Source organism: Salvia hispanica, chromosome 5 (assembly GCF_023119035.1).
Source record: "Salvia hispanica cultivar TCC Black 2014 chromosome 5, UniMelb_Shisp_WGS_1.0, whole genome shotgun sequence".
Lineage (NCBI taxonomy): Eukaryota > Viridiplantae > Streptophyta > Magnoliopsida > Lamiales > Lamiaceae > Salvia > Salvia hispanica.
In genome coordinates this window covers 38,789,504-38,808,327 of record NC_062969.1, presented here as the reverse complement: position 1 = coordinate 38,808,327, position 18,824 = coordinate 38,789,504, and the positions used below count along the sequence as shown (strand labels likewise).

At 33.5% G+C, this 18,824-nt stretch overlaps 3 protein-coding genes and 1 pseudogene across 4 annotated transcripts; 2 read left to right on the top strand and 2 right to left on the bottom strand.

The window, feature by feature from the left end:
• Window positions 1–4,306: 4,306 nt before the first annotated feature.
• On the bottom strand, window positions 4,307–5,447 carry LOC125187615 (photosystem I subunit O-like). Its single transcript, XM_048084239.1, has 4 exons — window positions 5,289–5,447; window positions 4,824–4,896; window positions 4,556–4,735; window positions 4,307–4,462 (listed from the first exon to the last, which is right to left on the bottom strand). The coding sequence occupies exons 1-4, from the start codon at window positions 5,377–5,379 to the stop codon at window positions 4,372–4,374; spliced, it is 435 nt and encodes a 144-aa protein (XP_047940196.1). The 5' UTR covers window positions 5,380–5,447; the 3' UTR covers window positions 4,307–4,371.
• Window positions 5,448–7,248: 1,801 nt separating this feature from the next.
• LOC125186945 lies at window positions 7,249–10,203 on the top strand. Of its 2 annotated transcripts, none has more exons than XM_048083432.1 (9): window positions 7,249–7,434; window positions 7,518–7,699; window positions 7,965–8,060; window positions 8,204–8,260; window positions 8,501–8,581; window positions 8,976–9,010; window positions 9,166–9,255; window positions 9,333–9,489; window positions 9,620–10,203. In XM_048083432.1, the coding sequence occupies exons 1-9, from the start codon at window positions 7,311–7,313 to the stop codon at window positions 9,737–9,739; spliced, it is 942 nt and encodes a 313-aa protein (XP_047939389.1). In that variant the 5' UTR covers window positions 7,249–7,310; the 3' UTR covers window positions 9,740–10,203. The 2 variants fall into 2 exon arrangements, with proteins under 2 accessions (XP_047939389.1, XP_047939388.1); XM_048083431.1 differs by having other exon boundaries at window positions 7,515–7,699.
• Window positions 10,204–10,521: 318 nt separating this feature from the next.
• LOC125186571 (nicalin-1-like) lies at window positions 10,522–15,231 on the top strand. The gene is made up of 14 exons (XM_048082953.1): window positions 10,522–10,865; window positions 11,520–11,686; window positions 11,983–12,086; window positions 12,163–12,229; window positions 12,360–12,452; window positions 12,527–12,691; window positions 12,774–12,914; window positions 12,999–13,076; window positions 13,499–13,611; window positions 13,711–13,771; window positions 13,874–14,041; window positions 14,271–14,372; window positions 14,628–14,717; window positions 14,881–15,231. The coding sequence occupies exons 1-14, from the start codon at window positions 10,571–10,573 to the stop codon at window positions 14,941–14,943; spliced, it is 1,707 nt and encodes a 568-aa protein (XP_047938910.1). The 5' UTR covers window positions 10,522–10,570; the 3' UTR covers window positions 14,944–15,231.
• A 109-nt stretch (window positions 15,232–15,340) lies between these two features.
• On the bottom strand, window positions 15,341–18,330 carry LOC125186551 (annotated as a pseudogene).
• Window positions 18,331–18,824: the final 494 nt, after the last annotated feature.

Sequence of the window (18,824 nt, the reverse complement as noted above, 5' to 3'; positions counted from 1 at the left end):
TCATCGAAAGGGGGATTGATGGAATGAACTTGTCGATCGACGAACTTTATGAAAATGAACTTAGTAAGCTCGGGCCTTTAAGAAAACCCCAGTGTGTTCTTGTGATGGCATGATAATAACTTTTCTTATATTGTATCTTTCGGAAATGTGTTCATGAGTCTCCGTCACTCTTATGTATTTCTAAATGTGCGGGTTGAGCATAGTATGAAATGGTGGTTGAGTGGAGTTTGAGGTCGTCTCGTCTCTTTTGTAGAATTTTCGTGGCATGTGTCTTCATACACATGACCATGTGGTTACAACTCCTTCATTGTGCTTTTGTCGTAGTATTTTGTAATAGATGGGTCATAGGGAAACGATCATAGACAGTGATCTGTGAAAAAGCACTCTTTCAAATTCTTATGATCTTTGTTGTCTCGTGAACATCTCTCATCTTATGAAGAAATATTTGTGTCTTATCATTAATTCTTTCATCCCTTTCTATCCTCTTCTTAATTCCCTCCCTGGTCATGATTAACTGAGCAATGCTATCCTTAGAAAAGGAGCGGTCGTGAGCGATTATAGTAGTTCTTATAAGTAACAAATTGTTATTTAACAAATTTTATAGGGTTAATGTTAATTTATTTTAATACTCCAAAAAAGATAGTAAATCAAATATATATAGACAAAATAAAATTGGTAGGTGCGGATGAACATTTAGATGTCGATTGGTTTATGCGAGTTAATTATTGTTGGCAATTGAAACATAAAATGAATGAAAAAAATATCCGTGTACTAAAAGAGCTTAATCCATATATAAATTTTATGGGTACCTCCTCCTATCACCGATTGGTTTTAGGATGAAACTCATGAATTTCTATCAATGAATTTATAAATCGGACCTATTTGAAATGTCTTAAAATTGAATTAAAAATCCAAACAAAATAACCTGAAATAACAGTAGTCCAAAAATTCAAAGAGTGGAGAAAATTTTTAGTTATTGCAGATATAAAGGTCACTATAACAAAAAAATATCGTTAGGACATTTTTAATACAATTCGAAGCTAATTTATATTTCTAAATATACCTTCAACAGCTTCAAAAACGTCCTTATTGTTGGTGTCCAACTAAAATTAGAGACGCGAATAAAATCATGATAAAAATAAATAATTGATTAAGTTAATTTGCCCTTAATTTAGGGCACTTTCTTTTGAGTTGTTATTTTTAAAAACTTTTTTAAAACAAATGATTGCGTCTCAATTTTTATTTCCCTAAAAATAAGTTTTTTGTAGTGGGTGAAAATATTGAAATAAATATTTATTTCATATAATATCTAAATAAAGTATTATAAGTACTATATAGTAGTACTACTTATTATACCTTTTGATTTTTTCGATTGTAAAAAATCAATCTGGCTAATATAAAAACGAAATCTGATACGAATTGAAAATCTATCTAACTGTTTTTCAATAAATTGGGGGAAAAGTGACAATAGCCAATTTCATTTTTAGCAATTAATCTGAATGTACTTGAGCTGAATTAAATTTTCCAAAAAAAAAAAAAAAACTTTTTGACTTTATCGCTTTGAATTTTCTAAGATTCTTTCACGGGCAGTAAAAAAAAAGTCGGATAGCAGAGTTTCGATTCTCTTAATATAAGAGAAGAGATAAATTAACAAAAATTATATATACAAATTACTCTTTAATTTAGTTCTATTTTGAGGGTATAATTTTATGATTAATCTATCCTTAGTATTTAATATTGGATATTTCTAACTCTATTAGTTTAGGAAAATATCATTAATTTAGATTTAAAACTATTTATGGTAGTATTGATTAACACAATACATCATTAAATTACTATATTTTATTATTAGATTATTACTATATAATTTAATAAAGTACTTACTATAGTATTTTTTAAAAGAAATTTATATTTGATCATTTTATAATTTAGTAGAGCATCTAGATTTTTTTGTCATTTCATATTATTTTTTACATAACTTATTTGAGTTTTTTTTTGTTAATATTTCATTCCAAATTATCACATAAATCATCATGTTGTTACAATTAAATGATTCAATATATAAACAAAATAAATTAAAATAATAAAACAATTTTATAATTGAAATGTCAACCACATGAGAAAATACTTATAGTCATAATGATTTAACATTTTTTGCATTTCTTTTTTTTTTAGTACTATTATTTTTCTTTAATACTATTTTTTCCTTGGCTTGTTCCTTTTTTTATTAAATATCCCAAAGCATATATATGATTTTTTTTTATTTTAATTACTTTAAACTTATTTTTTAATATTATATCGATTTCAATTTCATTTCATGATTTTTTATTCCAGATGTAGAGAATAAAGGAAATTGACTTAATGGTAATTAGTTTCTTGTAGTCATTTTTATAATTTACAATTTTAAGAATGATTTAATAATAAGATAGTTGGATGCAAGTGACAATTATCGCTTTAACTTTTTAGTACATATCGAATTTATTTATGTTTCATGGTTTTTAAGTGATGCTGAGTTATAGGAAAATTGATTTAATGATTATTAATTAGTTGTGTGACAATAAAAATATTAATTAAATATATATACATGCAGTCACTTTTCAGAATTATTTAATAATAAAATAATTGAATGTGAATGACTATTATTGTTTCAATTTAATTTTTACTACTATTATATAAAAAATTTAATTTTATTTCATAATTGTTTTTGGTCAACATATAAAGTACACAAGTAAATCGACTTAATGAGCATTGATTGATTGGATGATAGTACTAAGAAATTAAGTACTAAGTAGTAATTACTTTTACAATTTATAATTTTAAGAATTATTAGATGTGAATGATTTTATTGTTTTAATTTATTTGTTACTATTACATATTAAAAATTTATCTCTATTTCATAATTTTTAAGTTAAAATATAGAGTATGCAAAGAAATCGACATGTGATTGTCAATTAGTTGGATGACAATAATAAAACAAACTATATATACATATAGTAATTTTTAGAATTTACAATTATTAGAATTATATAATTAATATAGTTGGATGCGAATGACTATTATCGTTTTAATCTTTTTTTCTATTATACATTATATTTTATTTATGTTTCTTAATTTTCGAGTCAAGACGTAATGACCATCAATTAGTTGGACGAGAGTGCTAAAATAAGTTTATATATATATAGTCATTATTTGTGATTTTTAATTTTAAAATTATTGAATAATAAAATAGTTGTATGTGAATGACTTATTATTATTGTTTTAATTTATTTTTATTATTATATATCAAAAATTTTTTGTTTCATGATTTTGAGTCGAAATATTGAATACACAAAAAAAATTCGATTTAATGATCATCAGTTAGTTTGATGATAGAACTAGTATAAAATTAAGTTTATATATATGTGGTTGTTTCATAATTTACAATTTTAAAAATTATTTATAGTTGGATACGATTGAGACTGTTATTGTTTTAATTTATTTTTTATTGTTTATATTCATATCATAATTTTCGAGTCAAAATGTACAATGTTCATAATTTTTTTTATTTAAACAAATTATGTGACGATCTTTTAGTGACTAAAATTTTTATATGTCAATTTATTCATTAAACTTTATCGTATGATACTGTAGCATTTAAGTGTTGAGGAAATAAAAGAAATTAATATTCTTTAAATACTTGCCCAATACTTTTAAAAATGTAAGATGAAAATGTGATGAACTCCTCTTTTAGTTTTGATCTTGCTATAATTATGATAGAATGAATTATGCTTCCCTTAAATCTGTAGTTATTTAATTAAGAAACTTAATCTTTTCCTAAATAGTTATTAAAGAGTAAATATGTGATATTTCATCATCATTAATATATTATAAATATAAAATACCTAAAATGTCCAATTTTGTGTATATAATTTTTTGTTAATTTATCACTACTCTTATTACAAATAGTGTCACAAACTTGGAAAATTAGTACTGCTAGAGAAGATTTCTCTTATGTAATTAAATAGAATGGCAATATAGAAAAGGCTTGGCTCCTAAATTAATTATCAAATGGGTGTTTGGCTGATGGATTGAATCAATTAAAAATTAGTGAACTATAGATATTCATTTTACACTTCTAAGGAGTACTTCTTTTTGCTTTTTATTCTATTTGAGTAATTTTCCGATGTATTCTCTCTCCTCGCAAAATTTCTCTAAAAAATATTGTCTTTGAGGAAACGATTTTCTCAATCGAGATTGATTTATATGAATTATAGTGCATGGATTATTTATTATACAGGATACAATATTAATTTACTGAAAGGGGAAATCAGTCACAAGATCATAATAATATCATACACTTAAATCCAACATAAATATGTCAATAAAAACAACTCAAAAGTAATTCTCAGTCCTTCCTTTGAACCCAATTTGACCAAAAGTGAGGGACAAAAAGAGTCCCAAATGCCACAGCACCAACCATAGCCTGTTACATAACACAAAAACAATATACATAATCAGAATATTTATTAAAATTTCCATATAAAAAAATAGTCTCGTTTTGTCACTTTTAATATACCAGAAAGGGGAATCGAGGGCCGGGCCCGAGGGAAAGTGGGCGAGCTCGGTGCCGATGCTTGAGAAGAAAAGCCCCGTCAAGCTGTTGCCATTGATGGCGGGAATGCTCGATGGTGCAATCCAACCGATCAAACCGAAACCGATCACGTTTAGGTCTCTTCTCAGCCAATCTCTTTCAAAGCTTCATCATATATAGAGTATATAATAGTAACGGTTAGTTTCAAATTAAATTTTATACTAGTATTTAAAAAGAGAAATATTTTAATTACCATGTGAATTTTCCTCCTGAGGCTTGTGCTAGCTTTAGGGGATTCCTTGCTGCCACAGGAGACTTTAGGAACCCTAAGACAAGAGAAAATTATAAGAAACGGAAAAATAAAAAGTTTGTAACACTCCTTCATTTGAGATATAATGAGATGTCTCATTTTATCGTATTCATATGTTCGCAATTAAAAGTTCCATTTTTTTCATTTTGTACGCACTCCACCAAATCATTATAGTTACGTTTCACTAAAAACTGGAGTATATAAAAGTGATACCCATCTACTAGCTTTTGCACTTCTAAATTATGTAAATGGTTAAATAAAACACAAATTTGATCTAATTTGTAATTTTATTTTATGTTAAATGTCCTAAAGTATCCTTACACATAACAATAAATAATATCATTAATTAAGACATGAGATTCTTGAAACAGAGACAACCCCAAAAAAGAAAAATGAAATAGTAATTACCAGAAGAGAGGTTTATCTTCTTTGGAGAAGACAAAGTGGAAGTGCCCAATCCAACCACAGTTGAAGAGGTAGCCATTGTTGTTGCTGCCATTTCTCTTTCTCACTATGTGTGTGTGTGTGATTGAGCCAAATACTTGAGGCAGAGTATCTTTGTTTAAGCATAAGGCAAAAATAGTAGTGGTGGGATTTGAATGATGTGGTGATTGGTTGATTCTGTGATTGCATGGATTGCCTTTGGACAATGGTATCTTGCCACGTGGATTTCTGTGGATAAAATAGATGATGATAGGTTTGATGATGTAGATTTAAGGTTACATTGAGAGAGTTATAATGAAATGGGTATAGTTTTTAAAACCAGAATATGACACTTGCATACGTGCTAAAAATGACAAATAAATTACTCTATTTTCTGGCAGGAGAGAGTAAGTATTTTTTTTTAATTTGGCTATGATTTCATTGGTTTATATAATGGCAATCAATTTTTATGATTACATGAAATATCAACATATTGTTGTTCAATATGAATAGTCTCCTTTTTCATGTACTCCTGATCATATATGATAGTATTAGTCTATTAGAGTATATAATGGACTTATTATAAAAAAATAAAATAAAAAAAATAACACCAATTCAATTTTGTGTGAATTACAAAAAAAAAAATCCAACTATCTGATGTGACATGGATAGAATTTTCTCCACTTATACATCCATCCAGTTTTCCAATCGAATAAATGAATTACGAATATTGTAGTTCCAAAATGTCATTAAGATGGAGTTATAAAATTGTGATACGAAATTTTGAAAAGTGATAATTAATCATTGGAATAATGCTGTATTATTTGTTCAATGACTTCTGGGTTTTGTAAAGTTTATTATTGAACAAAATGACCTTTTTGAACATCGGAAAAGGTTCAAATATCCATAGATAGTTAGATATACAGCCAAAGTCAAATACTATACTAACCAATGGTTAGGTAAATAATTTTTGTCTCAAATCCAATCAATTATACTAGTAAAAAATATGTTGTAGATCTATAAATTGATTTCTTCATATTTGATTATGACTATTTAGCACTAAATTTTTCCTTCGTCTTAGCCATTCCTTCTATATTCTTTGACATGCCATTTTTTCGCTTTTATATCATCTATCTCTTTTCCTAGAAAATAGAATGTCACTAACCATTTGGTGCAAGACCGGGGCCTCCGATAGTCGAGACAGTGACCGGGATCCCACCGATATGCAGAGAGTTGCCAGAGATAGGTGAAGGGGGAGAAGGAGAAGAGAAAGTTCTTTGCAATCAGTCGAATGAATCAGTTACAATGCCATAACAACTTATATAAAACTGTGTGTTACATAATAACGACTCAGATAACAAACTCAACTAACAACTAACTAGCTATAATCCCCTGTGGTCACGCTCACGGTGTTCAAACACGATTTCCACGTGTTGTTGCATGCGCTCATGCAACACTCTTATTCCCTTCTCGTCTTTGCGCTTATTCTTAGCTCTACTTAGTCTTGTTTCATGTATCACCATTATTTATATATATTGACACAAGTTACACTCGATATCGGATGCCGGATGGTGTCGTGAAAGTAGGCGAGCAACGGGCGATTGCCGTGAGTCAATCAACAATGTCAGATGACGACATTCATCGGCAAGGGCCCGTGGGTTCATCTCCAGTGTAGCTGCCTCAAACGAAAAAGAGAAAGTCATGTACTTAAAAAACTCGTACTTGTTCAATTGATCGTCACATTTCCGTTAGTAAATATGATTATTTAATATTCTATGTAATTCGAACATTTTCTTATAAGAATAAAAAAGGAAAAAAAAACTTTAACATTAAAAAATTCCCAATACATTTTAAAAAATCGTTATTTGGAAGGGCAAATCCGTCATTTAATAAAAGGTTTCTTCTCCACTTGAGAAGATTTATCTTCAGTCTATCTTGTAATCTGTTGACGGCAACCTTCAATCTCAGTAGCTGCAAAATTCAAGGAGAAAAAAAAGCAAATAAACAATGAATTCTCTCTCAGCTACTGGATTTTCCCCAAATTATCCACTCATTCACTGCATTAATCGTCGTCGATTCTGCTCCAGGATGCCGGCCGTCTTCTCCAGCCTCAAATCTTCGACTACTCCCGGTAATTGCCCCAAATTTTTAGGTTTATTTATATATTATTGAAAATGTGAATGCTAACAGATTTTGTTATTGTTTTGATAGTAGAAGTGGATGAATTGATTGGAGATGATGTCTTGCAAGCTTTCTTCAGAGAGAGGAAATCCGATGGCGATATTATTGCGAGAATTTGCGATGAACTTTGGCTAAGGGGTGCTAATGCAAATTATAGAAATTTTGAGGAGGTTGCTGATGATGAGAACTTCAATGCGCAACAGGCTTTCGAAGAGGTATATAACATTTTGCCTCTTCAGTTTTTTCAATAATATTCTGCTTTTTAAAGCATTCTGCATATAAGTGTTGTTTGCATTATAGCTGCAGTTCTCTATGCAATTGAGGTAGATGCCTTACATGTATATGTATATTTTAGATTGTCAGCATAAATGTGTGTGTGTACCTATTTGTTATGTAAAGGTTTTATGATGATTAGTTCTCTATGCAATTTTATAAAGAAAATTTCTATTTGCATTACCAACAATTTAGATTTTTGGACAGGGAAGTGAAGGTGGGTTCCTGAAACTGAAGAAAACTAGTGAATGGCTGATGGGAGACACTGACTCGGCGCCAATGAATAAGAAAATGACCATGAAGGTTGTACACTAAGTTGCGTTGATTTTATTGTCTGGTTTCTCTGTGAGACAAGCAAAATTATAGAATGTGCAGTTCTTGTTATCTGTTAAGATGATTCACTGACGATGTTTACACTGCTTCTGCTGATGGTGAATCGATGATAGGAGGTAGCAGACGAGAGTGAGAGAAGGAAGAGATTGAATTTCCTCAGATATGAAGCTGTATGGACTCTGAAACTCTATTTATCAGTTCCACTGGTTTCATTTCATCTCAACTGTTAGGATAGCTTTAAGTATTAGAGTGACTGAATCTTGGTAGATCGTGTGGGGGAAATGATCAACTTAGATGCATTTTCATTACTTATTTCAACTATATTGTTAAGTGGTGTGACAAGACAATCTTAAGCATCATAGGATTTCTCCAGTCTGGTAATATGTGGACTTTTGCCATTTTGAATGCAGCTAAAAAGGGAGCTGCTTCTTTTGACTGTGGCCATTGGAACTGCCTGTAGTGGATACTGTCTCGTAACTTTATCAGTCCAGGTAAATAAGTCAAGACGTACATGTTTCTATGAGCTCAAGACATGTTATTTGGAAAACTAGAAAAAAAGGATTATTATGCTCTGAAGTAAATGTCATATCTATATTTTGTCTGAGGGTATCTTTCACAACCTTGGCCTTTGTTGATTTTGAGATGTGGATCTGAATCCATGTTTGTTTTATGATTCAAAATCCTCAGAGTCCAATTTATTCCTTTTTCATTTATCTCTGTTTTTCTCATTTAGTTTTGATAGAAGTCATTTTTGAAAATCTCAGAACAAACTCACTTTACCATTACTCTGATCCTAAAAATCTGATGCTTAGGAATCAAAATCCTTCTCAAGCTCAAAATAAGCATTCCCTTAAAAATATGCTAACCACATCCTGTGTTGCACAGGCTGCTGTGAGCTATGCAACAGGAGTTCTTTTCAGGTAACTCTTGGAAACATTTCTTCGTACGAATTATAGTTTGACGATTCTTGGACCCTTGTGCTGTTACCATCTCTGTCATTTGACGATTCAACAGTACCTATCATGTTCTTCATATCGATGGTCCCATGTTCCTCTTGGTAATTTTGCTCCTGCAGTTGCTTGTATTTTCAACTTCTGTGCAAACAGGCGGACAACGTATCACGAGAAATGGTTCCAGAAATTTTCAGAACAAAGAAGGCCAAAAAGTGAAGCTTTTTCCTCCTAGAGACCAATTCTGTTTATTCCATCAATGTGCTAACTAATAGTAATTGAATGATATCAGAATTGGAATAAGAAGCGAGGATCTGCAGGATTCGCTGGAGAAAACTCTGAAGGGTGCTGGTCTTGCTCTTTCATCTCCAAGGCTCGTCATCCCTGCTGCAATATACGGCCTGTGGGAACTGTCACAGCATTTCACCCACGACATTTTTGATTTTCAGGTAATTCTCAAAACTGGATCACGACACTCATAATTTTGATTTGCAAAACACAGCTGAGTGACCTCTACTTTAACTGCTGTCCCAAACAAGGAATTCTCGAGCATTTCTAATTGTTGATGTTGTCTCATAGCTCGTGCCAGCTATGGTCGGGCTGTTTGCATATAAGGCTGCTGCACTGGTGCAAGTCTATCGAGACAATGAAGACCTTCAGTTTATCTTTCCCGACAGTGCAGATGGATCCAGTGACTGAACTCATGGGATCTCATGCGAGCAGGTGAAGTAACTATAACTGAGACACAAGGACTTATCCGTGGACATTAGCTGTGAACTTCATAACACCCGCCCCCCTACCTTTGAGTTCTGATAACGTCTCAAACAATCAACTACACTTTGAGAAATAACACGATGGAGATAGTCAAGTTTAGCAGTAGAAAAACAAGATGATGTAGCTATACCTGAGTACGAGTAGAATCAGACAATGAAACGAATGTTGCAACATCTTCTACTACTTCACCAACCTGTGGAGCCGTGGAGGTCAGATGTCGGAATTCTTCGTGAAACCCAAGTTTTGGCTCTCATATTGTGGATTCTTGCAGTAGGAAGTAGATATATGTAGTATGTATATAAATTCGCTTATACGTATTAGATTGGTTTCATTAAACTCTTCTTGTATTCTCTTAATTTTGCCAACAGAAAAGTCTATTTTTACTACTAGTTGGTTTGTTTGTAGAAGGCAATTTTCTTGAAACTTACTACTAGAACTTATTGCATTCAAAGAAGCATAGGTAACTCGCAGAGAAATGGGTCATCTTTCTAGGAACGGAGAGAGTAATATTTTTTTTTTTCAGGTTATCATTAGCGGCAGAGAACTTACCAAAGGAACTCTAAATTTAATTAGTAAAATTGATGATTGAGGAGTAATAAATACTGATAATAACAACATTAGAGCTCGCATAATTAATAATTTCATATTAATAAATATTAATGGCAAAAAAAATCTCTCCCACAACACACACATAAAGACTAAATAGACTAGAGACTTCCCACACTCTTTCAGATCAAAGCTCCAAAACCTCTACCAATGGCGAAATCTCAGTCGTCGGCGTTGGTGGAGCCGGTGTACTCGTCGGCAATTGCGCTGCTGATTATAGTCATGGCGTGCGCCGAGCTCTGTGACGCCATCGCCGTCGTAGACGTCTACCGCCTCGTGCAGTACGATCTGGCCGGCGTGCCGTTTGGATCCAGACTAGCCGCTCTCAACCACCACGCCGCGTCTTCTCTCTTCTCTTCCTCCGCCGCAGCTGGCGCAGCTGCCGATCTCTCGCGCACCGTCCTAATACTCCCCGTCCGCGATTTGAATCTCACTTTCATCAGAGGTCGCTAATTTCCTGCATTTCGTGCTTTTTTGCTTGTTTTTCTATTCATTACGAAGCAGTTATGCTCTATTTTCGAGGTTATGGAATTCAGAATTGTTGTTCTCGGTGGAATTATGTGGTTGTATGTTTTGGATGATTTAGTTGATTGAATACTTGAACAATCCAGAAAAGCTGGAAGTTCTAGGCGTTAGTTTAGGATGAAATTGCAGTTTAGTTGAATTCATTTTTACTTAACTATTTTGTTTTCTTACTTGACTAAATCTACTTGAAATCTCAATTCCTAAATGGCGCATTAGCTCCTTTTCTCTAGCACATTGTAACTGGATAACCACACATTCATTAGTGATTGAATACTTGAACAATCCAGAAAATCTGGAAGTTCTAGGCGTTAGTTTAGGATGAAACTGCAGTTTAGTTGAATTCATTTTTACTTAACTATTTTGTTTTCTTACTTGACTAAATCTACTTGAAATCTCAATTCCTAAATGGCGCATTAGCTCCTTTTCTCCAGCACATTGTAACTGAATAACCACACATGCTTTAGTATTGGTTGTGTTTATCACAATCCTCGCCAAAAATGTACAATTACTTCTGCAGTTGATTCGTTAATCATACTGCTGTAACCTATTTCTTTATTTGTACTTATCATTGCAGAATATATTGAGGAGAAGAAGCCATTAGGTGGTTTATTGCTTCTACTCCCCCAGGTTCTCAATCCACAGATGTTAGGTGGCAAGGATGAAGCAGGTCATGCTCCTGCGGTAGGCATTAAGGAAGTGTTGCTTGATCTGGAACGGTTGCTTATACATGCAAGCATCCCTGTGAGTGAAATAGATTACTTGATGTACTTATGTAACATGTATTTATTTGATCAAATTCATGTTTTTCATCTCTCTACTTCTTCATTCGATGGAAGAAAATGAAGTTTCAGTTTAGCTTGTACATACAAAATAAATTTGTGTCTGAAAGGCCAGGGAGGTTTTCTATCACATGCTTAGCTTCTTGCTAACATGTTTGTAGCTATTTGTTATTTGATTAATTGATTTAATGTTTAATAAATTACTTTCTAATTTTCAGCAATTATCTGTTGCCTGATTATAATTATCACAATTTTCAGTATCCTGTGTACTTCGGTTTTGAGGATGACCATGTCAATGCTGTCCTAGCTGATGTCAAGAAGAATGATGCTACTGGTCAGCTGGCGACTGCCACAACTGGCGGGTTAGTTGATATATTTGTTGGGGAATCCTTTTCAAATAATCTTATCGTAGCTGATTCCTTTATTAACATGTTTCAGATACAAGCTTGTTGTTGCTGCACCTGAACCTAAGAAAATTGTGTCTCCAACTGTATCAAATATCCAGGTTCTAGTTTTTCCTGATATTTTATATTGGGGTATCTAGGGCATGAACTTGGTGGCTTGTTTGATGTGTCTTTGAGCTACCCTTGTGACTTCAACTTATTTGTAAGCTTTTCAAATATTTACTTTTTCAGGGTTGGCTGCCAGGATTGAGAGCTGATGGAGATTCAAATCAACTTCCTACCATAGCTGTAGTGGCATCATACGATACATTTGGGGCCGCACCAGTAAATCTCTTTCCTACTTAAATCGGATTGTTGCTCGAAGCTCGGTATCTAATTATGCATCTCTATGCTAACAGGGATTATCTGTGGGAAGTGACAGCAATGGAAGTGGTGTTGTAGCACTCCTAGAAATAGCTAGATTGTTCTCAATTTTATATTCAAATCCTAAGACAAGAGGAAGGTATAATTTACTCTTTGCACTGACATCTGGAGGGCCTTATAACTACAATGGGACTCATAAGGTGCTTACTTCTCCCCTTATTCCCTTTTTTATACACTTGGATCATTGTTATAATATTCTGACATTTTACCTCACCGTTTTAGTGGCTCCATGGGTTGGATCAACGCTTGCGTGAGACAATTGATTATTCTATTTGCTTGAATAGCATTGGTTCTATCCACAATGAGTTATATCTCCATGTGTCTAAGCCTCCAGAGAATGCCTACATTAAACAAATATTTGAGGTATGGCTCTAAGAATAAGACAGGGATTAACAGCTGTTCTTTGCTCAAGTGCTTCCTGCATTATTTACAAATGCACTGTTGCAGGGTTTCTCTAGTGTGTCTAAAGAACTTGGGATTAAAGTTGGGCTGAAGCACAAGAAGATTAACATTTCTAATCCTCGGGTAGGTAACATCAGATCCAAACTGCAAGATTTTAAATATGCGTACTGAAAATATTATAAGACTTGTCTATGTGAGTTATATTTGACTAGCCTTTTATTTATTCAGACAATGATCTAAAAAATTGTTTGTAGTGTTCTAAGATGAAGTGTGCTTTTTTCTTGTGTCAGCTTAAACATTCCTGATATTGCCTTGTGGCTGGTCAATTAACTTGCACCTTTTATACTTCTATTTTTTGTGTGATGGGTGTAAAATCTTAATTAGTAATTTTGTGCTTTTTTATGAGTTTGACTGCTATGTTTCAGTGAGCAGTAGGACACAAGAGGCTTGTCTTTATCTTTAAAAGATGAATTATTTTGCTGATCTGTTTCTCTATTCATCTCAATTTCCGAGGTTTTATATGCTCAAGCTGTTTATGATTCTAGGTTGCGTGGGAGCATGAACAATTTTCGAGGCTGAGAGTTACTGCAGCTACACTGTCTGAGCTTTCTGTTGCACCTGATTTTCTAGAAAGTGTTGGAGGTCTGTCAGATACCAGGTTGTTACTCGAGGAATGAGAATCACTTATTTTTCTTTTTGAATTTAAAACTCCTTTTTGTATGAATCATTCTATAGTCAACCCTGGTCACCTCTGCAGGAATTCTGTTGATGAAGATTCAATAATCAGAAGTGCAAAATTAGTTGCTGAAAGTCTTGCAGTAAGACCCTTGTAGCTAGTTTTTGCTTGAATTTTATTTTTCTATTGAGGTGATTGTAATATTTTCTCAGTTCTCTCACAAATGTTTATTTCTCATTAACAGAGGCATATTTATGGCCAGGAGGGCAAAAACATTGATGTATTTGCAGATGATAGTAGCTTAGCAGTAAATCCTTCTTACATACGTTCATGGTTACTATATTTGTCAACAACACCTCGAGTGGCTCCATTCCTTTCCAAGAATGATCCTCTTATCATGGCACTGAAAAAGGTATATATCACTCTAGTCTAATTTACATTGACTCCTTGTCAAACACACATGATCTGTATTTTCAATTGTTTTCATCAACTAATCAGAACTAGTGGTGTATATTTTTCTACTTCAAAGAGCAGTTCATGGTTGCATTGTTCCTTGCAAATTGTCGTTTGTACTTTTGTTGGTATCGTGTCCTTTCTTATAGGACATCCACTTATAACTGCTGCTCAAAAATTTCTGATAGGAATTGGAAGATCACACTGCTGACGTGAGAGTGCAACATGAAGTACTTGATGGGATGTTTACTTTTTACGACTCAACAAGCGGCAGCTTACACATCTATCAGGTCCAAACCTAAAATTCTGAAATCTGATTTGATCTGCCGGCCAGTTTGGAAATTTGTTCTCTAGATTCTTTTTCTTCTATTCTCTTTAGGCTATGTCATCAATCCTAGATTGATTGTTAATGCCAAGCAAAAGAACATTTGTTGCCATCTCTGTGTCCCTAATTTGATATATAGACCATTGTATTTTATCCTGCAGTAGAAATTAATCCTTCAGTGAAATCAACACAGACCCTAACCACTCTCTCCTCGTTGCAGGTCGCAAGTGTGACATTTGACTTACTTCTGCTTCTGGTTCTCGGGTCTTACCTTATTACTCTATTCAGTTTTTTGATTATAACTACAAGGGTAGGCCACCTCTTCATTCTCCACCCAAATTTTATGAAATCTTTATAGTGGAAGACATCTGATACAAAAAGGACTCAAATCTGACATGAATTTAACAATGATAAGAAATGAGGATTCTGTGTCTTAAATTTGGAATCTTGATTTGATTTATATATTTCCACAGGGTCTAGATGATCTGATAAGCCTATTTCGTCGGCCCACCTCCCGCAGAGTCAAGACAGCCTAACTCTCAGAGCACTTGGTTAGATTCATTAATGCGGCATCATATAGATCTTGGATGGGAGCTGCAGTGCTCAATCCCATGGTTGGCATTTTGGGTCAATTCAGCCCTCCCTCGTACCCTAAAGGGGATAGACTAATGTAGAAAAAATTTTGTTTAAAGCATCATACTTAACAGAGCTCACCACGTAATTGTATGCTGAGTATTTTGTTTTAGACTAGTTTGATGTTGATGGAGCTGACAATTTTCCTGCTTATTCTTCTTTTCAGAATTTTTAAGTGAATTTACTTTAACTCCATTACAAGCACCAAATTATCTGTCTTACAAATATTCCAGTTTTATGGCTTCAACTCAACATAGGCGAAATTGATTTCTGGTGCTAAGAAAGGTAATAACCATAATGTGAAAAATGAAACAATATACTATTGAGGAAGTGACGAAATATAAATCAACTATGAGTTAATGCAAACTCTATACAAGGATTGCATAGGAACATTTATGGTTCGTAGAAAACTACATAATGAACAATGACTTGTACAATTTCCACCTAATGAGGATTAAGGCAGGATATGGAAACTTGACCAGCAACCTCTGATGACTTATCACGATTGTTGGTTTGCACTAAGCATTGCTCGGTAAACCATGTCGATGAATTGATTGTCCTGCGAGTAAAATTATAAGACCATGAGCATAAGAATAATACCAATGTTATTTTTATAACAATGCAAAAATCACATATTTTGATGCACAGTTTAAGATTTTACGAATTGTAATAAATACCTGAACAAGCAATTGAAGTGCATCCCGAACTTTTTCTCTGCTGATAGGTGGCCCATAATTTGGTGTAGGAGCAGTTGGAGTGAGTGATGGTGGGGGTGTTGGTGGCGGAAATGGCTGAAGTAATGGTGCACCATATGGTCTCTGTAGATTTCCTGGAGTATTTAATGGAGGTGCAGTTGGAATTGCTGATGATACGGGTGGTAAAGCCAGTCCAGCAGAGGAAGGAGGAGGCCCAAAAAAGTCGATGGTTTCACAAGATCAGCTGACGCTGTGCTGTGGTACGTTCTGTGTTTTCAAGAATGGACATTTTAGGGGTAGAAGCAGATAAATTAGATGGTGGTTGAGCAGTTGTCAAAGTTGGCAGAGAAACAATCTGTGGATGGGATGCAGGAATAACAGTTGCAGAGGGGTTGAAAGGTTGTCCAGACATTGTTGTATTTGGAGCAGCTCCTATGTTCAAAGCATTCTGCAAATTTATAATTTCCACATTCAAATTTATCCCAATATGTTTCACAACATGAATAATTTCAATAGCCATTGGATAAGCAATTACTAATACAGAAACAAATAAATAATTAGAGCATTAGTCTCTACATTAAATGCAGACTTAACTCTATTTTCATATCATATCACTGCAGAGTGATTCTTGATCCTAAGTTAGGTTGACCAAAGAAAGCACAATAATCTAAAGGAAATTGGAAATCCCAGCAGCAATGTATTTCACCTTTCCCTAACTCAGCTACACCACATCGATAAGTTTATGGATACTAACAAAAGGAAAATCTGTATAAAATGCTTACTCATCAAGTCTAACCTTCTACGTAATACTTAAAAGTCAAAACTCAGCAAACATCATGAATTTAAAAGGACAAAAAAACGTACACTGAAGAAGTTCATAAAAGAAGGATCATCAGAAACCTCTGTTGCATTAGCAATGGAAGATGTTGGCTCTAGGGGACCATCCATTACTGCCAGTGTTGGAACTGCTTCTAGTTCTTCAAATTCACTGAGAAGATAAAAAGTAGAATTAAGGAGGGATTTTCAGCATAGAAATCCACTGTATTTGTTAGTTGAAATTTGCTAAACCTAACAGCATGATTGATTGTTGTGAGATGAGACTATGAGAGCTGTCTGACTGATCATGATGTAGCCAAGGTATAACTCAAATCTCACAATATCAACTTAGTGAATTCACGTCAATGAGAATTAAATAGATACAAACTAGAATTACCTTTCACAGAAGATATTTTGGACTTTGTAGGCACCTTTGAATATGCATTAAGTATCGTTAGTGATGAGACAATATTACAAGACAATCCATAATAAGCATATAACTAAAAACAGTTAGATAAATGTCCCAAGACAGCTACATAGTTCCTTTCATAATAAAACCAGAACAAATATTTATAAGTTAGCATGTTAACCATACTCTATGGAGTTACACAGTAACAGATGCAAACAAAAACACTAGCAAATAGTATTTGATATCACACCTGCTAAACAAATTCGCAACCTCTTCACATTCACGTGCATTGTAAAACCAGATTCCATTTACTTCTTGTGAAGCATTTCGATATAGAAGATATGGAACCTGGACTTCATACTCAAAATCTCCCAAGAGATTCTCCACCAGATTATCTGCTTAAAACAGAAAATACAGGCCTTAAGCATCCAAATATAGCTATGGTAAGCTTAAAAAGTTAAACTATTGCATAATATTACTACAAGATTATTTATCAGACAGGTCACTGAATCGTATAAATGGAGATCCTATATTTGTCAATCACTCTTGTATAGCATGATATTGAGAACTCTAATTCTGAAAACACAACTAGTCCAATTTGTTATACATCAAAAAACTTAGTACTAATATATAAGCATACAGATCTAAAACCAAGATTAAAGATATTTTTAAAAGACTAGAAGCAAAAACCCCCCCTCTGCACCCCAAGTAATTACAGAATGAGATAAAATCAGTGACTAACCAGTATTTCGACGGTTCATTACTATGAACTGGAACCTAGGCTGGGTATTCCTGAACAAACAAAAAACCCCAAACATCAAATAACAAGCAGAATTAAACAACAAACTCACAAAATCCCCCAACCAACACAAAAAAAACAACAAATTTCATTCAAATACCCTATTAAATCAATTCAATCTACCAGAAAATGGAAACGGAACTGAAACAACGAACGCCTCACCTCTTAACGACAAAAAGCGAACCCTCCACATCCTTCCGACTCTGCCAACACAAAATCCACAATCACAAAAATTAACAACACAGAAACCCCTAACCTAAACGAATCATCAAATTGAAGAGCTGCTGGAGTAATGTATTCAGACAGCGTACCCATTGGCTAGTGTCGATGTTGAATTCGTAGAAGGTGACGTGTGCGGCGGTGATGAGAATCTCCTCCACGAAGGGATCGATCCGCTGCAGCACCGTGAGATTGAGGACTTTGGTGGTCTTCTCGTCGAGATTGGGCATCAATTTGCCGTTCTGCGACATCGTTTCAGGGACTATCTCACTCCTCCTTGCGTGTGTAGAGAGAGAGAGAGCCCTAGATTATTTTTTGCAGCAGAGCTAAATTCTACTCTTGTGAAAATAGATTTTCTCAATTAGCAGGCTTTGTTAAAGTCGGTTAAGTTGGGTTAGGGGTATATCGGTCATTCCGCTATTTTTATTTTTTTTTTCCAATTTGAGTTTTCTCCTTATTCCATAACACAAATATTTTGTAAATGTTTATAAAAAAAATTACATTAGAAGATTTTCTTACATTATTATCCATTTTGCTATATTAACGAAATTGTTTTAAATTTATTAATTAATTTTAGTTAAATAAAAGTATAGTAGTTACAAAAATATACTCCCTCTGTCCCCGATTAAGAGTCACACTTTTCCATTTCAGTCTGTCTCCAATTAAAAATCACACTTCATTTTTCCCATAAATAGTAAGTAGGTCTCACATTCCACTAACTCAATTCACTAACATTTTATTATAAAACTAATATAAAAAAATGGATCTCACATTCTACTAACTTTTCAATCAACTTTTCTTTACATTTCTTAAAACTCGTGCCCGGTCAAAATATGACTCTTAATC

What these genes read in the sequence shown, in the direction of transcription:
- LOC125187615 (XM_048084239.1), bottom strand. Translation starts at nt 5,379, where the DNA reads ATGGCAGCAACAACAATGGCTACCTCTTCAACTGTGGTTGGATTGGGC. An exon ending in TCAGGAGGAAAATTCACATG is followed by an intron (nt 4,736 to 4,823) that starts GTAATTAAAATA and finishes TATATGATGAAG; the next exon opens with CTTTGAAAGAGATTGGCTGA. An exon ending in GCCCTCGATTCCCCTTTCTG is followed by an intron (nt 4,463 to 4,555) that starts GTATATTAAAAG and finishes GTTATGTAACAG; the next exon opens with GCTATGGTTGGTGCTGTGGC.
- LOC125186945 (XM_048083431.1), top strand. Translation starts at nt 7,311, where the DNA reads ATGAATTCTCTCTCAGCTACTGGATTTTCCCCAAATTATCCACTCATT. An exon ending in CAAATCTTCGACTACTCCCG is followed by an intron (nt 7,435 to 7,514) that starts GTAATTGCCCCA and finishes TTGTTTTGATAG; the next exon opens with TAGAAGTGGATGAATTGATT. An exon ending in CGCAACAGGCTTTCGAAGAG is followed by an intron (nt 7,700 to 7,964) that starts GTATATAACATT and finishes ATTTTTGGACAG; the next exon opens with GGAAGTGAAGGTGGGTTCCT.
- LOC125186571 (XM_048082953.1), top strand. Translation starts at nt 10,571, where the DNA reads ATGGCGAAATCTCAGTCGTCGGCGTTGGTGGAGCCGGTGTACTCGTCG. An exon ending in ACTACAATGGGACTCATAAG is followed by an intron (nt 12,692 to 12,773) that starts GTGCTTACTTCT and finishes TCACCGTTTTAG; the next exon opens with TGGCTCCATGGGTTGGATCA. An exon ending in TAGTTGCTGAAAGTCTTGCA is followed by an intron (nt 13,772 to 13,873) that starts GTAAGACCCTTG and finishes TCTCATTAACAG; the next exon opens with AGGCATATTTATGGCCAGGA.